At 39.2% G+C, this 26,037-nt stretch overlaps 2 protein-coding genes across 3 annotated transcripts in view; one reads left to right on the top strand and one right to left on the bottom strand.

Annotated features, from left to right (window-relative positions):
• rnf166 (ring finger protein 166) overlaps window positions 1–18,276 on the bottom strand; it is a 30,281-nt gene extending 12,005 nt beyond the window's left edge. The window contains exons 1-3 of one of the 2 annotated variants that reach the window (XM_077201573.1): window positions 17,922–18,276; window positions 8,693–8,849; window positions 2,000–2,112 (exon numbers count right to left, since the gene is read on the bottom strand). In XM_077201573.1, the coding sequence (XP_077057688.1) occupies window positions 2,000–2,112; window positions 8,693–8,849; window positions 17,922–18,091 (440 nt within the window). In that variant the 5' untranslated portion in view covers window positions 18,092–18,276. The remainder of the gene's footprint in view (window positions 1–1,999; window positions 2,113–8,692; window positions 8,850–17,921) is intronic. The other variant, XM_077201574.1, reaches the window with a different exon arrangement.
• Window positions 18,277–18,531: 255 nt separating this feature from the next.
• The window catches only part of ctu2 (cytosolic thiouridylase subunit 2 homolog (S. pombe)), a 28,654-nt gene continuing 21,148 nt past the window's right edge, over window positions 18,532–26,037 (top strand). Inside the window, exons 1-6 of the mRNA XM_077201561.1 lie at window positions 18,532–18,979; window positions 19,089–19,163; window positions 19,254–19,332; window positions 20,139–20,198; window positions 20,367–20,427; window positions 20,547–20,656. Of these exons, the coding sequence (XP_077057676.1) occupies window positions 18,915–18,979; window positions 19,089–19,163; window positions 19,254–19,332; window positions 20,139–20,198; window positions 20,367–20,427; window positions 20,547–20,656 (450 nt within the window). The 5' untranslated portion in view covers window positions 18,532–18,914. The remainder of the gene's footprint in view (window positions 18,980–19,088; window positions 19,164–19,253; window positions 19,333–20,138; window positions 20,199–20,366; window positions 20,428–20,546; window positions 20,657–26,037) is intronic.

Genomic DNA, 26,037 nt, shown 5'->3' on the forward strand with positions numbered 1-26,037 from the left:
AAACATTGATGTATTCTCCTGTGATGGCATAGGTTTATAAATGATTTACGTTACAAATCTGTTGAAATGACACACGTTACGTTCTAAGGTTATAAGCAACACAAACTCAGTGTATGCAGAGATGGAGTTTGTTAACCGAGCTGCTGAGACGCTCCACGCATGTCAATGATAACATCAGCAAAATGTAGTGCAAAAATACTTATTTAATTCAATCACAGAGTTTGTGATTTCACAATAGCAGTATGCTTTTTTATGATTTCTAAAAGTTTTTTAGGGCTGTGCAATGATTAATCGTGATTACTTCCAATTATTACATCCAAAATAAAGGTGTTTACATAATATATCTGTGTGTAGTGTGTATAATTATTTTGTATATATAAGTACACACACATGCATGTATACATTTAAGAAAAATGTGTTATTTGTAGGGATGGGGCCGATTCGATCCAGTATCGGTATCGGCTCCGATACAGCCATTTTTGCCGGATCGGGTATCGGTCAGACGAGGCCGATCTAAATCCGATATTGTGTGTTTACTATTGTGTTATTGTTAAGCCCCACAAAAGTATTATAAAGCACCATTAAGTGTTCGTGCACTATATTATAAGTGTTCTGAAGCCATTCTATAGTATAACGTGAGATAGAAATGAATATTTAAGTCATTAAATTCAAGATCACGTAAACTGTTCCCTCCGCTACGGCTGTCAATCATTCTTCATTCAGCATTCAACAGCGCGGCGCGTTCGGTTATGACAGTCAACTCGATGAAACTCTCCAAGATGATTCAATTACTATTATTATACTTGATCTGTAGATAATGCTCTATGGTTTCGGATAAAATGATTATCTTGCTGGACTTGCTGTACCTTAATCATGTTACTTTTTAACGTGTGTCTGTTAGATCACAACACTGGAGAGCGCTGAGCACTATAATTGTTCTTCAAGCACACAGTAACTGAAATTTAAAACTGTTAAAAGAAAAGGCTGAATAAACTATTGCATAGATAGATACTGTACAATACACTACGCATCAATATGTCTTTCCTTTGTGCTTTGAACTTTTCAATGCGGACTCGACGCGCTGCGCGCTGTGACTCCATGTTGCTTCAAGCGCATCATTCTGCGCTCGGGATGCGCATAAACGCTTTGTGCCGCACTGTATTGGAGTCTTTCATAATCATATCATAATACTTTTGCGCAATGAAAGATTATTAAATGTCCCATCTATCATATGTTGCTGCCTCAATAAACAGCTGTGCTATACATTAAAAAAATGTCTTAATTTTATAGTAGCTAGACTATATATAAAATAATTTCTCTTTTTGATTTTTGTTATCTTGTTTTTTATGAATGTATTTTACAATAATACAAACAGCAATGTGTAACGTTTTACCAGATTTGGTGCTGGTGCCTACACTTATTGTCTCTTATTTGTTTCTAACCTTATACTTACCTCAAGTTGCCTTTTGGGACATACATGCATACATATCATACTTGCCTGTAGAGAGAAGTTTATTGCAGCATCATATAAAATCAACAATAATGATAATAATAATATTAAAGCATACACAGCTCTGGTATCGGAATAGTATCGGTATCGGCCGATATCCAAATTCAGGTATCGGGATCGGATCGGAAGTGAAAAAATGCGGATCGGTGCATCCCTAGTTATTTGTATATAAAATATGTATATTTTATACACGCACACATATACATTATATATATACACACACACACACACACATGCAAATATCTCTGAAATAAATACACGCATATGTGTATTTATATATACAAAATGATTATACACAGTACACACAAATATTATGTAAACACAAACTTTTATTTTGGATCCGATTAATCGTTGCACAGCCCTAGTTTTTTAAAAATAGTACGGAATACTAAAAATGCAATGCATATTTTTTCAAGTAACAATGTGAGATATAAGGCAGGCTTATAATGTAGAATCATCTGAGGAATATGATCCAATCCCTGAGCTCACCTGGGAATGGGCTGTGAGGTCGGGACCACAGGCATGAACTTCGGGCAGTTGGCCATCTGTTCCTGAACCTTTGTGCAAGATGAAATATGCGACCGCATTTTGACCAGGGTGACCTGAGATATTCACAGAGACATGAGAGAGCAACGTGAGTAACTTGAGCTTAATACAAATAACACCTTGATTAAAGGGATAGTTCACTTAGAAATGAATATTCTGTCATCATTTACTCAAGTTGTTTCAAACCTGTATGAATTTTTTTCATCTGCTGAACACGAAGGAAGATATTTCCTTCTATGGGGTCCATCAACTGTTTGGTTAACAACATTCTTCAAGATATCTTCCTTTGCGTTCAGCAGACGAAAAAAATTCATACAGGTTTGAAACAACTTGAGGGTGAGTAAATGATGTGAACTATCCCTTTAAGAGCATTTAACTAGCAATGTCTAATATACTGTACTGTAAAGTGCAAATGTGAGCCTTGCTGGTCATGCTTTTAAACCCAGCAAACATGTTTTGCTGACTTGACAAAACTGAAATATATACAAAACTGCTGTGTAAAAAAAAGCGAACTAAAAAAAAACAATAAAAAAACCCCTGCATAATAAACATAATAAAGGGTTTAGTGGTCTCTCTAAGCTCATTTAGGACATCTCAAGGCCCGGGTATACGTCATTTTTCACGTTCCAGATTTCAACGTACACTAAACCACTGATAAGTGAGCGCTTGACATGCGCAGTATCACTGCTTTTCTATACTCTACCAGACGATTCTTCTCTATACTCTACCAGACGATTCTTCTCTATACTCTACCAGACGCTGCCTCTCTATACTCTACCAGAGGCTGCCTCTCTATACTCTACCGGACGCTGCTTCACTATACTCTACCAGACATTGCTTCTCTATAATCTACCAGACGCTGCTTCTCTATACTCTACCAGACGCTGCTTCTCTATACTCTACCAGACGCTGCTTTTCTATACGCCACCAGACGCTGCTTCTCAATACTCTACCAGACATTGCTTCTCTATACTCTACCAGAGGCTGCTTTTCTATACTCTACCAGAGGCTGCTTTTCTATACTCCACCAGAGGCTGCTTTTCTATACTCCACCAGAGGCTGCTTCACTATACTCCACCAGACGCTGCTTCACTATACTCTACCAGACGCTGCTTCTCTATACTCTACCAGACGCTGCTTCTCTATACTCTACCAGACGCTGCTTCACTATACTCTACCAGACGCTGCTTCTCTATACTCTACCAGACGCTGCTTCACTATACTCTACCAGACGCTGCTTCACTATACTCTACCAGACATTGCTTCTCAATACTCTACCAGACATTGCTTCTCTATACTCTACCAGAGGCTGCTTTTCTATACTCTACCAGAGGCTGCTTCTCTATACTCTACCAGACGCTGCTTCACTATACTCTACCAGACGCTGCATCTCTATACTCCACCAGAGGCTGCTTCTCTATACTCCACCAGACGCTGCTTCTCTATACTCCACCAGACGCTGCTTCTCTATACTCCACCAGACGCTGCTTCTCTATACTCCACCAGACGCTGCTTCTCTATACTCCACCAGACGCTGCTTCTCTATACTCCACCAGACGCTGCTTCTCTATACTCCACCAGACGCTGCTTCTCTATACTCCACCAGACGCTGCTTCTCTATACTCCACCAGACGCTGCTTCTCTATACTCTACCAGACGCTGCTTCTCTATACTCTACCAGACGCTGCTTCTCTATACTCTACCCGAGGCTGCTTCTCTATACTCTACCAGACGCTGCTTCTCAATACTCTACCAGACGCTGCTTCTCTATACTCTACCAGACCCTCCTTCTCTATACTCTACCAGACCCTCCTTCTCTATACTCTACCAGACGCTGCTTCTCTATACTCTACCAGACGCTCCTTCTCTATACTCTACCAGACGCTGCTTCTCTATACTCTACCAGACGCTGCTTCTCTATACTCTACCAGAGGCTGCTTCTCTATACTCTACCAGACGCTGCTTCTCTATACTCTACCAGACGCTGCTTCTCTATACTCTACCAGACGCTGCTTCTCTATACTCTACCAGACGCTGCTTCTCTATACTCTACCAGACGCTGCTTCTCTATACTCTACCAGAGGCTGCTTCACTATACTCCACCAGAGGCTGCTTCACTATACTCCACCAGACGCTGCTTCTCTGTACTCCACCAGACGCTGCTTCTCTGTACTCCACCAGACGCTGCTTCTCTGTACTCTACCAGACGCTGCTTCTCTGTACTCTACCAGACGCTGCTTCTCTATACTCTACCAGACGCTGCTTCTCAATACTCTACCAGAGGCTGCTTTTCTATACTCCACCAGAGGCTGCTTCACTATACTCCACCAGACGCTGCTTCTCTGTACTCTACCAGACGCTGCTTCTCAATACTCTACCAGACATTGCTTCTCTATACTCTACCAGAGGCTGCTTTTCTATACTCTACCAGAGGCTGCTTTTCTATACTCCACCAGAGGCTGCTTTTCTATACTCTACCAGAGGCTGCTTTTCTATACTCTACCAGAGGCTGCTTTTCTATACTCCACCAGAGGCTGCTTTTCTATACTCCACCAGAGGCTGCTTCACTATACTCTACCAGACGCTGCTTCACTATACTCTACCAGACGCTGCTTCTCTATACTCTACCAGACGCTGCTTCTCTATACTCTACCAGACGCTGCTTCACTATACTCTACCAGACGCTGCTTCACTATACTCTACCAGACGCTGCTTCACTATACTCTACCAGACATTGCTTCTCAATACTCTACCAGACATTGCTTCTCTATACTCTACCAGAGGCTGCTTTTCTATACTCTACCAGAGGCTGCTTTTCTATACTCCACCAGAGGCTGCTTCACTATACTCCACCAGACGCTGCTTCTCTGTACTCTACCAGACGCTGCTTCTCAATACTCCACCAGAGGCTGCTTTTCTATACTCCACCAGAGGCTGCTTTACTATACTCCACCAGACGCTGCTTCTCTATACTCCACCAGACGCTGCTTCTCTATACTCTACCAGACGCTGCTTCTCTATACTCTACCAGACGCTGCTTCTCTATACTCTACCAGACGCTGCTTCTCTATACTCTACCAGACGCTGCTTCTCTATACTCTACCAGACGCTGCTTCTCTATACTCTACCAGACGCTGCTTCACTATACTCCACCAGACGCTGCTTCTCTATACTCCACCAGACGCTGCTTCTCTATACTCTACCAGACGCTGCTTCTCTATACTCCACCAGACGCTGCTTCTCTATACTCCACCAGACGCTGCTTCTCTATACTCCACCAGACGCTGCTTCTCTATACTCCACCAGACGCTGCTTCTCTATACTCCACCAGACGCTGCTTCTCTATACTCCACCAGACGCTGCTTCTCTATACTCTACCAGACGCTGCTTCTCTATACTCTACCAGACGCTGCTTCTCTATACTCTACCCGAGGCTGCTTCTCTATACTCTACCAGACGCTGCTTCTCAATACTCTACCAGACGCTGCTTCTCTATACTCTACCAGACCCTCCTTCTCTATACTCTACCAGACCCTCCTTCTCTATACTCTACCAGACGCTGCTTCTCTATACTCTACCAGACGCTCCTTCTCTATACTCTACCAGACGCTGCTTCTCTATACTCTACCAGACGCTGCTTCTCTATACTCTACCAGAGGCTGCTTCTCTATACTCTACCAGACGCTGCTTCTCTATACTCTACCAGACGCTGCTTCTCTATACTCTACCAGACGCTGCTTCTCTATACTCTACCAGACGCTGCTTCTCTATACTCTACCAGACGCTGCTTCTCTATACTCTACCAGAGGCTGCTTCACTATACTCCACCAGAGGCTGCTTCACTATACTCCACCAGACGCTGCTTCTCTGTACTCCACCAGACGCTGCTTCTCTGTACTCCACCAGACGCTGCTTCTCTGTACTCTACCAGACGCTGCTTCTCTGTACTCTACCAGACGCTGCTTCTCAATACTCTACCAGAGGCTGCTTTTCTATACTCCACCAGAGGCTGCTTCACTATACTCCACCAGACGCTGCTTCTCTGTACTCTACCAGACGCTGCTTCTCAATACTCCACCAGAGGCTGCTTTTCTATACTCCACCAGAGGCTGCTTTACTATACTCCACCAGACGCTGCTTCTCTATACTCCACCAGACGCTGCTTCTCTATACTCTACCAGACGCTGCTTCTCTATACTCTACCAGACGCTGCTTCTCTATACTCTACCAGACGCTGCTTCTCTATACTCTACCAGACGCTGCTTCTCTATACTCTACCAGACGCTGCTTCTCTATACTCTACCAGACGCTGCTTCACTATACTCTACCAGACGCTGCTTCACTATACTCTACCGCTGCTTCACTATACTCTACCAGACGCTGCTTCACTATACTCTACCAGACGCTGCTTCTCTATACTCTACCAGACGCTGCTTCTCTATACTCTACCAGACGCTGCTTCTCAATACTCTACCAGACGCTGTTTCTCAATACTCTACCAGAGGCTGCTTTTCTATACTCCACCAGAGGCTGCTTTACTATACTCTACCAGACGCTGCTTCTCTGTACTCTACCAGACGCTGCTTCTCTATACTCTACCAGACGCTGCTTCTCTATACTCTACCAGACGCTGCTTCTCTATACTCTACCAGACGCTGCTTCTCTATACTCTACCAGACGCTGCTTCTCTATACTCTACCAGACGCTGCTTCTCTATACTCTACCAGACGCTGCTTCTCTATACTCTACCAGACGCTGCTTCTCTATACTCTACCAGACGCTGCTTCTCAATACTCTACCAGAGGCTGCTTCTCAATACTCCACCAGAGGCTGCTTTTCTATACTCCACCAGAGGCTGCTTTACTATACTCCATCAGACGCTGCTTCTCTATACTCCACCAGACGCTGCTTCTCTATACTCTACCAGACGCTGCTTCTCTATACTCTACCAGACGCTGCTTCTCTATACTCTACCAGACGCTGCTTCTCAATACTCTACCAGACGCTGCTTCTCAATACTCTACCAGACGCTGCTTCTCTATACTCTACCAGACGCTGCTTCTCTATACTCTACCAGACGCTGCTTTTCTATACCATACCAGACGCTGCTTCTCTATACTCTACCAGACGCTGCTTCACTATACTCTACCAGACGCTGCATCTCTATACTCTACCAGACGCTGCTTCTCTATACTCTACCAGACGCTGCTTCTCTATACTCTACCAGACGCTGCTTCTCTATACTCTACCAGAAGCTGCTTCTCTATACTCTACCAGACGCTGCTTTACTATACTCTACCAGACGCTGCTTCACTATACTCTACCAGACGCTGCTTTTCTATACTCTACCAGACGCTACCAGACGCTGCTTTTCTATACTCTACCAGACGCTGCTTCTCAATACTCTACCAGACGCTGCTTTTCTATACTCTACCAGACGCTACCAGACGCTGCTTTTCTATACTCTACCAGACGCTGCTTCTCAATACTCTACCAGACGCTGCTTAACTATACTCTACAAGAGGCTGCTTTTCTATACCATACCAGACGCTGCTGAAGAAGCGGATCCGCTATTGCATGCAAAGTTTACAACAAAAACGATGGAGAAGGATATGCTATTTTTATCATTCTTTTGGCACCAGGTTTGGTAACAAAACTTGACAATCCTATAATGATACGTCACGATATATGTCGAACTATGAAAACAAAATGCTTGTGAAAAGGTTAAGTGCAGGTTTTCTCTCTTTATTCAAGTCCAAATTGTTAGAAAACAAAATGTTTTTCAGCCAATAAATTAAATTAAACATTTTATCCTTATACTTTTTAAAAGGTTAAACTTTTCTTTGAGTGTAAACTGCTAATCGACTTGTTTTATATAAACCTGGTACATTTTAAAATGTATTAATTTGTTACAGGAAAAAGCGTAAAACAAAATTCAATGGAATGTGGGAGAAACCCGGAGGATATTTTTGGTAAAACTTCAAGGTAACTTCAATTTATGTGATATCAACTTCAAATTTGGAAAACAACTTGGTTAGATATATAGCTTTGATTTTTATTAACTAATTTTTATTAAAAAAATTTAAATACAGAAATGTCGGCCCTCTGAAAAGTATAATCATGCATATGTATATAGTTATATATACTAAAAATATATTAGCTTCTCCTTTTAATTTGAATTACTGAAATGCATGAACTGATGCACGATATTCTAATTTTTCACCTGTATACATTTCATATACAAATTTTAAATAGTATTTTTGCACAGTTTTCATAACAATAAACATAAAATTCTGTAAAATTTTTTTAAGTTTACTTTTTAAAAACTTTTTTCACTTCAGCAATAATCTGCCAAGAATAATCTCTTTGAAAAGAGATCAAACTTAAATCTGTTGCTCTGAAGCATTCGAGATTTACCACAGTTTAAGTTAGAAATTTAATTATCAGGTCTATGCTCAAAAAGTGAATAAATGTAAAGATGATTTAGTACCATCAAATCTCCTAAAAATACAACATATTAAATAAAAAACATTATTGAACTAAAATATAGTACATCAATTTCATTGAAATTGTAATTTAAAAATAATTTGTCGCCACATGAAGAGCTCCAGAGGAAATCTATATTGGTCTACTAACCTTTTTCCCACACCCCCGACACGGCGCCTTATACGACGACAGCTGTTTCTCCACGCTCGAGGATTTCTCCACTTTCTTTGGATCGAAAGGCATTCGGCAGAGCGGACAGAGCGGAGACGTGACCTGAAGACACGGCTGGAGACAATCCCCACAGAAACTGTGAACACACACACACACACACACACACACACACACAAGTGTTCACTTGTTAATGTGTTCACTACTACATTGTTGAACACATAAGTTGTTCACTACTAGCTAATCAATGACTACTATTATTCATACTTCACGGAAGACTACTATATACAGGTTCATAATTAATATTAATAATGAATAATATAAGGTAACGGTAACCCATTAGTAATGAATCAAGCGTTACTACATCCTTCTAAAGGAACTAATAATAATAATTTGGATCAGTATATAATGTGAAGATCACACTAGTAATGAATAAAGTGTTACCAAATCCATCAGAAGGAATTACTAATTATGACTTCAGTCAATATTAGGGTGTTATCATATTTTTCACTTTAAAAAACGGATCCAAATAATTAGTAGTTCCTTTAGAAGAATGTAGTAACACTCGAGCCATTACTAACGGGTTACCGTTACCATATATAGTAAATTAATTATGCATTATTCATGTTAATTATGAAACTGTTTGAGGTTGTGGACAGGTGTCTTTTATACCGATAACAAGTTCAAAGGTGCCATTAATACAGGTAACGAGTGGAGGACAGAGGAGCCTCTTAAAGAAGAAGTCACAGCTCTGTGAGAGCCAGAAATCTTGCTTGTTTGTAGGTGACCAAATAGTTATTTTCCCCCATAATTTGCAAATAAATTCATTCAAAATCCTACAATGTGATTTTCTGGATTTTTTTTCTCATTTTGTCTCTCATAGTTGAAGTGTACCTATGATGAAATTACAGACCTCTCTCATCTTTTTAAGTGGGAGAACTTGCACAATTGGTGGCTGACTAAATACTTTTTTGCCCCACTGTACATTTTAGATGCAATGTTGACTGTTTTTGTTCTATTTTAGCGGCGAAATGACTTCCAAACAAAGATCACAGCAAAACTCATTCACTCATTAATGAATGATTCAGCGTTTTGAACGAATTGGTCGAGTCACAGATTAAATGACCCATTCAAAATGCCTCATTCTTGAATGAATCAGTTGTTTGAATGAATCGTTTGAATGAATGACTCAATGACTCGCTCATTAAGACACCTACTGGCGGTTAAGTGTTATGTTTAAAGTATAATTTTTTCCAACGTTTCTTATTTGTATATTTAAAAAAAAAAGTAAAACAATCTCATAACATTATTTAATGCAGTTGTAATTTTTCAGTGTAAATTATTTAATTTGATCAACCTTACCAAGGGTAACAGCCCTATAGTGTCTTCTTATTCTAAGTAATTGAATTGATTGATCAAATTTAGGAATTTAAAGTGCAAATAAGATGGGGGGGCTTTAAAGGTGCAGATATTACAATATGCAGATTTAAATATATCAAAGCTGATTGAACACTGATGAGACTATTGCTTCAGAATAAATTATATTTAAAATTCTGGACAAGCAACTTTTTTAATCGGAAGTGAATGACAGATTTACGGCCAATGACAAGCACATGAAAAGGTTTTATGTCGAGCCCTGGGTAAAATCATACCCTATATATTGTATTGTTATATTTTGTACTGACAACTCATCAATTAAATATTTACCATTGTATATTTTGCATAATTGGACGTTTTTAAATAAACACTGACAAAAAACTATACAAATTTTATGGCTAGACGATATGATGATATAACATTGATCCCCGGTGTCGAGATCAGGCACATTTTTTTTTTAAATATTTTTTTTGATTTGGCATATAATCAATGAGGAAGTTATATTGCATTGTGGGTTTAAAAAAAATATATATATTGTATTGTCTTATTCTTATGTTTTTATTATGCAGTACATCGCTCAACCTAGGTTGTGATTAATGGTGCTATATAAATAAAATTGACATTGACAAATGTCAGGAAACACGATTCCTGCTGCATGTCAACATCCACGGATCACTGGATCTTTGGTAAGTTGTAAGAAACACTATATTGAGTCCAACCTTTAGTTTAAGCTGATAATCGTGCGGTTTAACAGTTTTCTGTTTAATCCAGTCACTCATCAGCTCTTCTGCCACTCAGTCCGGCGGAGGGAACTGCAAACTGTCAATGCAAACCCATTATTATGAACCATTGAACTCAAGATAGCTGAATAAATGCTGATGTTTCAGACTTCAGGGATTTGGCCATCACCTTTCAAGCTGGCGTGACTCAGATCAGGTCCGAACGCGTCAGCAGAAAACGGCTGGTGAACTTGCGGTGCCTTGTCTCTTTCTGACGGATGAGGCAAGACTTTATGAGACTGTAAAGGCAATGAATCACGCAGAGCGTTTTTTTGCACAGTGTTTTATGGCACTGTTAAATCCAGGGCCAAACAAGAGCCAGTCCATCACTGTCGACACTTAAACTACACTGACTGACTCACGAGAACTGGAAGTGAAGGTCAGTCCTAAGCGTATAGCATTGCGTTTGCAAGATTCCTGAAAACTCATAGAGCCAACAGTGTAATGCTGTTAATAACCGCATTGGTCAAATTAGCAGCATTCAACGTTTTTTTTTTTTAACTAGGGCTGTTAAACTACTAAAAATAATGATGATTAGACCTACAGTATGCAGATTAAATGACATTTCAAAAAAGAAATTACATTATTGTGGCCGACAAGTACAGAAATAAACAGTAGAGATGCACCATATTTTCCCAACCATATTAGTATCGGCCGATATATGTTCATGTATTTTAATGTAATCATTATCGGCTTGATAAGAAATTTTGGCCGATATATTAAAGCCGATAAATAATGGATTTTCTTCCAGCTGAGACACTTCAGATGCGCACTGTTCAACATGATGGTTTTGAGTTTCTTAAAACATGATTGAAATCACTTCAAAAAACGAAACTGTGTTTAAGTCATATCGGCAACATAAAATTATAACATCATTGTAATTGTGTTTGGAACGGTGCCTTCAATGGTGAGACTTTTTGTTTTTGTAATCAGGCTCTCAAAAATTATATAAAAATTTGGATTTAGATTTATCTGCCAATATATCGGTTATCGGCTTTCAAGTATAAAGAATTATCGGTTATCAGTATCGGCCAAAATTTTCATATTGTTGCATGCCTGCCAAATATTAATGCATTTTGAAAAAATCCTAGCCAATATCACAATAACTGGCCATTGACAACTCTTCTCTTAAGATATCGGTACTATTATAGGCCATTGAAGAATATTGGCTAACCAGAATTCATGGTTTTTGGTGGGAATTTTTTTTTCCATCAAATACTATTCGATTTGAAGGAGAATATATCAGAGAGAGAGAGAGGGAGTTGACCTTGTTTCTAGTGCTGCTCCATTGAGCTGCTGTTGAGTATTGCAGACATAATGAGAGCAAATGAAAGCAGGTGCTGGTGGCGAGTCGGGCTTCAGGCTCTTTAGGCCTCTTTCCCTACAATCCTCATATTTCATTGTTTTAAGCCAAGCATGATGCTCTCCTTCCTCCCTGAGGAGAATAAAGCTATTTCCAAAGCTCTGTAAACATCAGGGGAAAGAGAACGACTCCTGGACCGGCAGAATGTCCCAGACAGGGCTAGAACAGGAAACTTGATGGTCTGAAATAACATACAATGATTTGACAAGCTTTCTTTCACTCATGGCGGGAAGTAAAAGAGAGACATCAGAGTTTTCATCATTGTGATGGTTTCAAATGCTATTTTTGAAAGAAAGCAGCATTACAGTGCATATTTTGCACAATTCATGCAATTCCCAAATGACGAACCATGTTTGCTAAAATGTGCAGAACACAAGTATAATAAACTGGGATGGATACCGTATCCCACGATACTCTAAATCTATTCACTCCTGTTTGCATTAAATTTTTAATATAATGATTAGGGATGTCAATTTACATAAATTCCTATAATCGATCATTGTTTAAATTAGCATTCAATTAATCTATTAATTGTTAATCTCTTAAATCCGAAGCGGGGGGGACGCAACAAAGTTATCATGTTACTTAACCACAATATATCGGCCACCATATCGGTATCGGCCGATATATGTTCATTTTTAAACGTTATCGGCTCGATAAGAACATTTGGCTAATAAATTAAAGCTGATAAATAGTGGATTATTTCCTTCAGCTGAGACACTTCAGATGCACTGATCAACATGATGATTTTGAATTGCTTAAAATATGATTGGAATCACTTCAAAAAAGAAAAATATAGTTAAGTGCAGTGCAAGTCTGTCATATAGGCTACATAAAATTATAATTGTGTGCTCGGGAGACAGGGCTTATGATGGTAGACTTTTGTTTTTGGTATCAGGCTCTCAAAAATTTTTATTTACATTTATCAGCCAATATATCGGTAATCAGCTTTCAAATAGAAAGAATTATCGGTATCAGCCAAAACTTTCATATCGGTGCATCACTACAACCATTTAATAGGTGTCATTTTAAAGCTTAGAAGTGTGTGTGAGTATAGGGAATATGACCATCACTAATCGCACTTTTAAATGTGCTGACATATTAGAAGTACTCTATTTTCAAAGCGTGAAAAATAGCTGCTTACATGAAAATGTGATTCGCAAAATCATCATACATAACAGATAGACTTGTGTCATATATCTTTGAAAACGTATCAACTAGCAAAGTACAACAAGCATATTTGTTTCACCTAGAGATCAAAATATACAAATTATTTGTACGAAAAAGCAACAACGCACGTGTAAACAGTATACAAATGATGCTTTTGCTCCACGTTTTTGTTTGTAACTCCAAAATATTAGTAAACCATAATAAATGACATATTTTTATTTGGAGCAGGTGGTCTTCCGAAATCTGATCAGGTTTAATGAAGTGTTTTCCAACTTTTTTATTTTTATTTTTTTTAAGTTCAACCAATGTAAACTTGATCTTTGGTAGGGATGGGTATTGACACAAATTCCACGATTCCATTCAATTCGATTTTGATTCACAAGCTTGCGATTCGATTCCAATTATTTTGGAAACATCAGGTACAGTAAAGGTTTAATAGAAAGGGCAATTTAGGAATAAGTTTGAATGGTGGTCGCCATCTTTTAACTGATTAATTGTTCAGCTCTAATAATAACCACGATAGGATAATCTATTTTATAATCTCTTCAAAATAAAATTCATATTAACTTACAAAATGGACAAATATTAAACATACACTGTAAATATAAGTTGGGACGCAAATGCAGCCACAGTGGTTCACTCAATGCAGTCATCCTCAGGAACTAAACCAAAATGGATCTGATCTCAAATGATCACAGATACATTTCTGAATTAAAGTCCCGCTGTAGTCAATCATTTTATCCCTTAAAACTCATCTCTGATCACCAAAATTACATATTTAAATGTTTTCCCATGCCTTAAAATATCTTGAATGTAACTCGACACCCTTGCCTCATTTAGTATGCGTGGTTCTATGAATATGCAAATGAGCCCCGCCTCCACTCACTCACTCAGCTCAGAGATCCACTCGTTGACGATCACACGTTGATCTGATTGGTTACAAGGTAGTTTGTGACGTCAGAAACACCAGCGATTTCAAAGCGTGTTTTTGAGACTGTCTTTGGTTCACTGCAGTTTTAAGGAGAAAATACTCAGCAATGCTGTCGACTTATGAATTTACACATGGTTTGTCTTAAAGCATATTAAAAACACCACATTTAAAAGCTGGGGGTGACTTAAAAGAAAGCAACATGAAAAGGGAAACAAAGGCTTGAAAACGGATAAATCTTCAGGCATATGCCTCCCACTCTTGAGATGAGCACATTTCATGACGGTGTTATATGAATTTGTTATATGAATGTGATATAAATGTGGGCAGTTTTGTGCAAAACCAAAGACAGCATCAGGAACTCCAGCCCACATTATTTATGAGTGTTTAATCAATGAGCAACAATCTCACCTGCATCTCTGGCAGGAACATACGGTGGTGTTGGCATTGCGAGATAAGGATTAGGACTGTTATTTTAGTCTACTTATAAAAGCATCTAATCTGTATTCGGCAGGACGAGCAGCGGATGCATTAGAAAATGAGTGTGTAGAAGCGTGGCTCTTTTAGCGCCAGCCTAGAGGAGCTTCAACTTCTAATTTAGTTGCATAAATCTCACTTGAACTCAGATTTCGTAATACTAGAACTAGTCTGGCATCAAATCTCTAACTCTATATTTAAGTCCAGCTTTTAATGTTGTTTATATGTCTAAAGGCTCAATTGCATATTCATAGAACCGAATATACTAAATGAGGCAAGGGTGTCGAGTTACATTCAAGATATTTTAAAGGCATCAGGGCTCGAATTTCGGTGCGGGATTGCGGGTATTGCGCATCATTTTAATCATTCCCGCAGGTCTTGTGTTTATAATGCGGGAATCAGGTAAGGAATCAGGATTAATAGCCTATGTATTCAAATTATACAGGACTAAAAGACTATTCAGTGTTATTTTACATTTGATTACTTTCTTCCGTTTCTGTAGTATTTCTGAATACTAGGGTTATTAGACCTAAACTTTTCTCTTTATTTCATGTATTTATTTGAGCTACTTTTTTCAATTTAATTCAAAGATTGAAATCAAGCTTCCTTTCGTTGTGTAAACTAAAAAAAAATGACCCCATTGTAAAAACACAAATACAATGAGTGAGCAAACATTTAGCTGAACGTATTTTTAAAAATTGTCTAAAAAAACTCCCCCCTCAAATTAAAATGAAGATACAATTTCTACAAAACGAAATTTACTTAAAACAAAACAGAATTATGTCTGACCCATTCCAAATGTTTTCCGATATATGGTGACTCAAGCACTGATGGACCAAAGAGCGTGCATTTTGACATTTGCAGTAAAAACTTGAAATATAAATTCTCAGAAAATGCATTTAATACAAATATATTGAAACGTCTGTTTATATAGGCCTACTCTTTTAATAAAGGAGTCCGGACATTGGAAAAATATCAGCCCACATGCGTTTTGTATTTAATATGAGGGAAATAGACATGCATGCATGCGTGACACAAAACATCTTTAACCTTTAGGTGACAAAATATTTTTTAGAAAATTGTACTAGACTAACGTCACTCATAAATCAAGAAATTCCACACATCCACCATCTCTTGAGTTTTATTAAAAATCTTTAACTTTTATGTAGCAAAATATTTTTTTGTTATTCTGTCAATTACACTTCTGTAAATCATCTCGCGACCCCCCCCCCTCGCTGTCTCATGACCCCCCGGGGGGTCGCGACCCCTACTTTGGGAACCCCTGCTCTAAATGATCAACATTATCAAAACTGTGTCGTACACAATCTGTGTGTGCAAGTCGTCTGATTGATAGTTTACACTTTTCTTAGCCCTTTATTATAATTGTACAAACGTCCACCTTCAGCTTGTGCTTCACGTGTCTTTTTGCTGTGAAACTTTACTGATTTTTCTAAAGTTTTATAAAGCTTCTGGATCGATGAAACTCAGGTTTACTTGATTATCAATACATCTTTTTGTGTTGTTTGAAAAAAAATCATAAAATAAGCATATCTTATTAGACATTTTATTAGCAGATATAGAGTGATGGCTAATATTTATATAATTTTATGCAATATCTGTTATAAATCTCATTGATTTACATCACTTTTTGTCCATATAAATATTAGCATCGGCACCAAACTGCATATTTTTGCTCAGAATAAAATTGAGCTGCTTTTAGTTTTTCCTACTCGAATATGTGCTCCATATTATCACTATATATTGAAAGCCTGATGTATCAAATATAATACTCAGCAAAAACACAGGTCAGGCTTTACAGGGTTAAACGTCAATCATCAAGGGAAAGAAAAAAAGGTTTACAGCAGCTGTGAGAAGGTTACAGTGTTTCCCTCATCAAAAATTCATTTTTTCCTGAAAGGTCAGTAAAAGGGCAAGGCAATCCCTGGGTGTTTCAGCAATAAACACGGATCACCAGGTGAAGCTTCACTTTACACAAAATAGAGTGCATAAAAACACCAAAACATGTCAGACAAATCAACTATGAGCTGCCTTTATTTGATTAAATTTGAATATTGACAAGTAGCTGAGATGCTGCCAGTTATATTGATAGTATTTGCGTTTATTTGCATTATTTCAACTTGGTTTTAACCCAATCATGTTTAACAGCTGAATTTGTGGTGGAAAAACTACATTACCCATAATCCTGTACAGGGAATTCCACCAATCAGAGTCGAAACAAGTTAAACGTGCCAAAAGACTGCAAATCACGTAATCGACTCGCTCTCAAAATACTTAAATATTTTAATAAAACGGCATATTTCGCAATAAACTTGAAATATATTAATCAACATTTTTAAATTAGTAGTTTTTATTTATTTCTCCATCAATTACGCTGTTCGCAATTCTTCCTTGGATTGTAGTTATTTCCCTCACCATTGTATTTTTGTCCGATTAAAAAAATATGTTTTTGCTTCAAATCAAAGTTTTAGCTTTGTAGTTACTTGGTTAATAACGCTTTAACCAAGACTTTCTTTAATGAATAGAAATCCCGTTATTTTGAACGTTCGTTTCAATGAATCGTTTTAGGAACCGACTCAGTGATCAATTTCATAATTCAAGCTTGTTATATTTATGGTATGTCACGTAAGTAGCGTACCCTGTCATTCAAAGGCTCATATCAGGTTCTTAAAAACACAAACCCATGCTACCAATAGCAAGCTTTGCATCACAAGTGTCCCATTCTAACGAGGAGAACGCATTTTACAACCACAACAACGCGCAGACATCAAAACTAAAAGCTACGATCAGTCGATAAACGATTCACTTGAATTCCAGACAGAATCGGTCTGGTTTGCCATTCGGTTCGAGTGATTCTTTTCAAATGAACCGAAACAGACATCACCATCACTATGAAATATCGCTTTGTTCCCCTGCACAAATGGGAAACTATGAAAGCCCCTATTGACGGATATATGATGTTTTTATATTTTGTCAAAACGGTTTATTAAAATGTATGATCACGAAATGCACAAGCAGATGAAAAGACGCATCATTTTCATTGCCGAAGCCTGACAAAGGAACATGATGTAGAACATGTTAAAAGGCCAGTTTACTCACGTATGTGCGCAGCTGGCGATGCTGACAGGCTTGTGATAAACCTCCAGACAGATTGGGCAGGAGAACTGGCTCTCTAGACTCTCTCCAGGTGCGGCTGATGAGGCTCCATTTTGCTGCTGATGTTGCCTGATCTGAGCAGCCGAAACAAAACTGCGGAACATCGCCATCATGAACCACTAATACTGCCGATGCGAAGAGGATTCCTTGTTTTTAACGAACGTATCGTGATTTATACGACATTAGATACCGCATCTGCAATCTCCCAACACTGGTAACCGAGGAGGACACGCCGTTGTTCCAAAGAAGTAAACATTACATGGTAGCTTTAACGAAACGGATTAGACGAACAAAAAGATGGGAGTTGTAGTTCTTACAGCGATCATTATCGCAGAGCGGGTGTTCAATAGAAATACATTTCCCAGACATCGCATTCATAACAATTCCATGAACTATAGCTAGATGGCGCAAACCTAATGTAGCGAATTTAACACATAAGATTGTCAACGTATATATTTAATTATAAAATAGTATTTTTAAATGTATATATATTTTTGACCAAAAACTTTAATCTTAAGACATTAGTATAAATTATAAAAAAGAAATAACTCAACACAATGCTTCTTTTCTGTGTAAAATAATAAAATATGGGGTTTCATTTAGGCCATTTTTGCACGTGAATGTGGTAGTTGGCGGTATTTACACAAAAAGTAAACATTACACATTAAGATAAAAAAAAAACATCAATGTCAGACGATGCTAAAAGCAAACGTGTGGGCGTGGCCTCTGTACGTCATCAAAAGGGGTCAGGGACATTCTCTACACAGTCACACGTGAAAACCAAAACAAGCTTGTACCAATATGTGTGATTTTGACGATTCTCTTGAATAAGTTTTGAGAGGATGTGTCACTTCTAAACGGGCTGAAGAGCATCGTATCTTTGGACGAGTGACATCGGGTGTTTACTTGCCTTAAGTTTGTGAATTTGAAGACGTCATGTGTGAAGTTGAAGAGGATTATAATGGTCTGGAGTGTAAACAGGAGAAGATACCTGTGCCGACGTGAGTTGAACTAAACAACCGCTGTGTGTGTGTCAGAATTAAAAACTATGTTTTGGACAATATAATTATGTTATACATATAACATTGTATTGCATTGTATATTTTTCAGGCTTAATAGAAAGTGTATGAAGTGTAAGGAGGGAACTGCTGTTCTCATCATCCGTGTCAGTGATGCATTTTGCCGGTAGGTGATGCATTAATCTTCTCTGTGTTTTAATTACACTTCATTATGTGATGCAGTCTCGTCAAAAACACTCTTTCTGTCGTTGACTAGGTCCTGCTTCAAGGAGTACTTCATACACAAATTTCGGGCCATGCTGGGAAAGAATCGTGTCATATTTCCCCAGGAAAAGGTCAATATAAAAACAATATCGAAATGTCTTTTGACGACCTCAGTTTTAGTGGAATTATGGATTTGAATCTGATTGGTGCAAAATGATTACACTACAGGCCTTTCCCCAGACATAAGCTATTTATCAGAATTAATAATAATCTTTATTATAATATCAATGGCATTCATCAATAATGAGTGAGAGTATTGCAAAAAAGCATCAGTTTTATCCATAGATTGAAAACCGTTTTAATATTAAACAAACTGTCAATAGAAAAGCTGTTCTAAAACATCTTCCCTTAAAACAATGTTTGTCTCAAATATTTAAATAAATTTGTATTACGTCTGACCAGCACAAATCCAACAAGTGTTATTATTATACCAAACCAAAAACCTTGTGAAGACGAAAAACCCTTGAAACCACACAATCATAAGATTAAACAACAATAGCAAGAATTGCAAGAACATAGAAATAATAAGCATGATATGGTAAAACCCACGCCATTGTTACTGTTTGTATCACTGTATCAAGAGCTGAGATTCACATATGATAATGAGCGTTTGGTTTCTGACCAATCAGAGCAGAGCCACTCTCAGAGGCGGGGCTTAGAGAGACTGAATCCTTGATCTTACAGTTTCAGACACTGAGAGAGAAAACACCTGATGCTGTAATGTATATTATGAAGAAATTAAAGTGTTTTTGACCTTGGATGCATGTAAACCTGTTGTAGGAGATGCCAAAACAACATTAGGAATCTTTCAAATAAATCCTTAGATCCTTCAACATGACTGTTTGTTCAATGACCTTCACACTTTTGCTTTTCTTAGGTTCTTCTTGCTGTTTCTGGTGGCGCAGCCTCTTGCTCGATGCTCTCACAAGTTATAGAGGTAAAACACAACTCGTTTTTTCCTTGTTCTCAATGATTTTCCTGCTACAAAACCAAAGCCTTACTAGTGTGTGTGTGTGTGAGTGTGTGTGTGTAAGTGTATTTTTAAAATCTGTATTGTATAAAGCACTAGATAAATCAGCATGACTTTCTGCTTTTATTTTTTCAGGGCTTGAGTCGGGATGCTCCCAAAAAGTTACGATTTATGCCTGGAATCATTTACATCGATGGTAAAGCCCTTTGACTAGGACCAATAGGGCATTATTATTCTTGTATCTCAAAATTATTCTTCAGCATTGAGCATTTGGTGATATTTTAAACAGGTTTTGATGTGTGTGGTGTGTGTTAGATGGCGGCGCTTGTGGGCGGAGTCAAGAGGAGCGACAGCGATCCATAGATCAACTGAAGAGCATCTTCACACAAACAGGCTTCCCGTACTTTATAGTTCCTCTGGAGCAGGTAAACAGACCCAGTTCCTTCCCTCTGTGCACTCATTAAAATCATGGTAAGTCCAAGTTTCTTAAACTACATGAATTATGCCATTTCAGGGCAGAGAGACTGCCCTGCACTCACTCACTCACTCACTCACTCTCTCACTCAGTCTCTCACTCACTCAGTCTCTCACTCACTCACTCACTCACTCACTCTCTCACTCAGTCTCTCACTCACTCACTCACTCACTCACTCACTCACTCACTCACTCAATCTCAATCTCTCAATCACTCACTCACTCACTTACTCACTCACTCACTCAGTCTCTCACTCACTCACTCACTCAGTCTCTCACTCACTCACTCACTCACTCACTCACTCACTCACTCACTCACTCACTCACTCACTCAGTCTCTCACTCACTCACTCAGTCTCTCACTCACTCACTCAGACTCTCACTCACTCACTCAGTCTCTCACTCACTCACTCAGTCTCTCACTCACTCACTCAGTCTCTCACTCACTCACTCACTCACTCACTCACTCACTCACTCACTCACTCAGTCTCTCAATCACTCACTCACTCTCTCACTCACTCACTCACTCACTCACTCACTCACTCACTCAGTCTCTCAATCACTCACTCACTCACTCACTCTCTCACTCACTCACTCACTCACTCACTCACTCACTCAGTCTCTCACTCACTCACTCAGTCTCTCAATCACTCACTCACTCAGTCTCTCAATCACTCACTCACTCAGTCTCTCAATCACTCACTCACTCAGTCTCTCAATCACTCACTCACTCACTCAGTCTCTCAATCACTCACTCACTCACTGACTCACTCAGTCTCACTCACTCACTCACTCACTCACTCAGTCTCTCAATCACTCATTCACTCACTCAGTCTCTCAATCACTCATTCACTCACTCAGTCTCTCAATCACTCACTCACTCAGTCTCTCAATCACTCACTCACTCAGTCTCTCAATCACTCACTCACTCACTCAGTCTCTCAATCACTCACTCACTCACTCAGTCTCTCAATCACTCACTCACTCACTCAGTCTCTCAATCACTCACTCAGTCTCTCAGTCTCTCAATCACTCACTCAGTCTCTCAATCACTCTCACTCACTCAGTCTCTCAATCACTCACTCACTCACTCATTCACTCACTCACTCACTCACTCACTCACTCAGTCTCTCAATCACTCACTCACTCACTCACTCACTCACTCACTCACTCACTCACTCAGTCTCTCACTCACTCACTCAGTCTCTCAATCACTCACTCACTCACTCAGTCTCTCAATCACTCACTCACTCAGTCTCTCAATCACTCACTCACTCACTCACTCAGTCTCTCAATCACTCACTCAGTCTCTCAATCACTCACTCACTCACTCACTCACTCACTCACTCACTCAGTCAGTCTCTCAATCACTCATTCACTCACTCAGTCTCTCAATCACTCACTCACTCTCTCACTCACTCACTCAGTCAGTCTCTCAATCACTCATTCACTCACTCAGTCTCTCACTCACTCACTCACTCACTCACTCAGTCAGTCTCTCAATCACTCATTCACTCACTCAGTCTCTCAATCACTCACTCACTCAGTCTCTCAATCACTCACTCACTCACTCACTCAGTCTCTCAATCACTCACTCAGTCTCTCAGTCTCTCAATCACTCACTCAGTCTCTCAATCACTCTCACTCACTCAGTCTCTCAATCACTCTCACTCACTCAGTCTCTCACTCACTCACTCACTCACTCAGTCTCTCAATCACTCACTCAGTCTCTCAATCACTCACTCAGTCTCTCTCTCTCAATCACTCACTCACTCAGTCTCTCACTAACTCACTCAGTCTCTCACTCACTCACTCAGTCTCTCAATCACTCACTCACTCACTCACTCAGTCTCTCAATCACTCACTCACTCACTCACTCACTCAGTCTCTCAATCACTCACTCACTCACTCACTCAGTCTCTCAATCACTCACTCACTCACTCACTCAGTCTCTCAATCACTCACTCACTCACTCAGTCTCTCACTCACTCACTCAGTCTCTCACTCAGTCTCTCACTCACTCACTCAGTCTCTCACTCACTCACTCACTCACTCAGTCTCTCACTCACACACTCAGTCTCTCACTCACTCACTCACTCAGTCTCTCACTCACTCACTCACTCAGTCTCTCAATCATTCACTCAGTCTCTCAATCACTCACTCAGTCTCTCAATCACTCACTCACTCACTCACTCACTCACTCAATGACTCAATGACTCAGTCTCTCACTCACTCACTCACTCAATGACTCAGTCTCTCACTCACTCACTCAATGACTCAGTCTCTCACTCACTCACTCAATGACTCAGTCTCTCACTCACTCACTCAATGACTCAGTCTCTCACTCACTCACTCACTCACTCCCTCAATCACTCACTCACTCACTCCCTCAATGACTCACTCACTCAATGACTCAGTCTCTCACTCACTCACTCAATGACTCAGTCTCTCACTCACTCACTCAATGACTCAGTCTCTCACTCACTCACTCAATGACTCAGTCTCTCACTCACTCACTCAATGACTCAGTCTCTCACTCACTCACTCACTCACTCACTCACTCACTCACTCACTCACTCACTCAATGACTCAGTCTCTCACTCACTCACTCACTCCCTCAATGACTCAGTCACTCACTCACTCACTCACTCCCTCAATGACTCAGTCTCTCACTCACTCACTCACTCAATGACTCAGTCTCTCACTCACTCACTCACTCACTCACTCACTCACTCACTCAATGACTCAGGCTGCGTTCCAAACCGCATACTCAATGAGTAGGTACTTAATTTCAATGAGTACTTACTTAACGAGCGCTAAAAGAGTAGGTACTTTATAGCCAAATCTCGTTGAGTATGAATGCGATCCGGACATCATCCGCCATGTTGACGTTATCATGTGACCTACGACACGTTATCACAAGCGCAACAACTTAAAAGATGAACGACACGTTTAATTCATCTATCTGTAAATATCTTGATATTGATGAAACTTGCTCATTTTGTGGTATTGTTGAAGAAACAGCTGCCAATTTATTTTGTGAATACATTTAGGGTTGATTTAAGTTGTTATATTTTAAACCCTTCTAATGTGACCCACAGTTCCTTATAACGATTTTTTAAGAAACCCCAAAATCGTTATCTCTTGAATATGTTGTTAATTTCTTTATTTTATACCCAAAAAGTTTCTCCTTCAAGTTTTCCTCTTTTCTTGATGAATTTACCTCTCGTTTCATCCCTCAGACAATAACAACAAAACTATTTTTTAATGTATTATGAAGAACTATTTATATTTAAAGATATTTAGCCTTGTTATTGTTCTTTTTTCCTGTGTATAAATATCATATTATGATGTACACAAACCAATGATCTTTATGTTTTCTGTTTTGTCATTATGATTGTTCATTGTTAGATACAACTAGTATCTTTCCATGATCTTTATGTAATAAGTTTATAAGTTTAAATTATATGAGCGACAGGTGCACTAACACTTCATAACATCAGTAACTCGACAGCACAACCTAGAACAGTTTTCCTCTGCGTTTACTGTCTGCAGTGCACAAGGAGACGGGCCGCTGCTCGAAGATCTCCTTTGGAGAAACTGTTGACTTTATACTCGAAAAATGCAAGTATCGCTCATAAAAAATTAATATTACCTCAGAATGAATTGCATTGTTAGCCCACCCCAAAACTTAAACAAAATAATATTAAATGCTGACCAATACTTAATTATATTACTTTTTTTTATATACTAAAAATGATATAATTTAATAAAACAAGCAAAATGTAATTTGTTTTGTCATATGAGTTATGCATGAATACACGTGAACATCTCAATTGTCAGTCAAGCAATGAATTAATGCATACATTAAATAATTATATTTTATATACTGACAACAATAAGAAACATGAATAAATGAGTAAAAGAACAAATAAAAGTAACCATCACACAATAAACCAATACATGCACATGAAACAAATCTTTATTCAAACTACAAGCATGTATTTGGGCGCTGAAGCCCACATCCTACTGCCATCTCAACACAGCGGTTCCCATTCTGCGGCTTTATTCTGATGAATTCACCAGAGGTGACCGTGCCTTCGTGCCGGAGCTTGTTGATGCGCTGCGCTTCACAATCTGAGGCGATAAGGGCAGATGGAGAGATCTTATGACAGTCTCATCCATGGCACCGTTTCCAGGATTCAGCTCTGGGCTCCTCATCCTCAGTGCTCACACCAGTCTGAATAAAAACATGTTTAGTTACTTTATAGATTTGTTTATTTACCTTATTTACAGCACATTAGTCTAATGTCAACAGTGTTGACAACAGTGAATTAACGTTATCCTATCCTATAATAATGCCACAGATCACTCAGATGTCTTTTTCATGTTGTGATGTGCTCATCTGCAATATGTCAATACCTACAATATTTTCCTTTCAGATGTAAATAGACATTTTAAATAAGTGTGTTTAAGATGTATATGGTTATGTAAATCCACTTTAGCGACATTACGTGTGCTTAGAGCTCCCCTGTTAGCTAGCTATACAAAACATGTTTTTACAGCAAAATCACAACTATACTATACTGTCTAACTACTTTACACCTTCAACAGTTAAAACGTCTACTCTATTGTAGTTTAACACATAAGGAACCGTGTTTACTCACATTTGAAAACCCCCGGCGTCGCTGATCTCCGTGATGTTTGATAATGACGTATCCTCTCGCGTGGCCTCCTGGGATAGATGAGTACAAGCTGAAAAGCACTCAAATGTCTGGGCGAAAGCAGGAGATCATCCGGGAACTTCTCGCCTACTCTTTTAGGAATACTGATGTTTCGAACGTACTGCTTCTTTCACGTACTGTTTTCGCCTACTATATAGTAGGAAAGTAGGCATATTGGAACGCACTATCGTCCAAATCTCGCGATAATTAGTACGTCAACCAGGTAATTCTCGCCTACTCTTTTATGAATACTGAGGATTCGAACGTACTTTTTTGCTCGCCTACTCTTTTTCCCATACTATATAGTAGGGAAGTATGCGGTTTGGAACGCAGCCTCTGTCTCTCACTCTCTCACTCACTCTCTCACTCACTCACTCAATGACTCAGTCTCTCAATGACTCAGTCTCTCACTCACTCACTCACTCAGTCTCTCACTCACTCACTCAGTCTCTCACTCACTCGCTCACTCAGTCTCTCACTCACTCACTCACTCACTCACTCAGTCTCTCACTCACTCAGTCTCTCACTCACTCACTCAGTCTCTCACTCACTCACTCACTCGCTCAGTCTCTCACTCACTCACTCACTCAGTCTCTCACTCACTCACT

The sequence above is a fragment of the Siphateles boraxobius genome, unplaced genomic scaffold, assembly GCF_051911475.1.
Source record: "Siphateles boraxobius isolate OS27281-9 unplaced genomic scaffold, OSU_SipBor_1 48, whole genome shotgun sequence".
Classification (NCBI taxonomy): domain Eukaryota; kingdom Metazoa; phylum Chordata; class Actinopteri; order Cypriniformes; family Leuciscidae; genus Siphateles; species Siphateles boraxobius.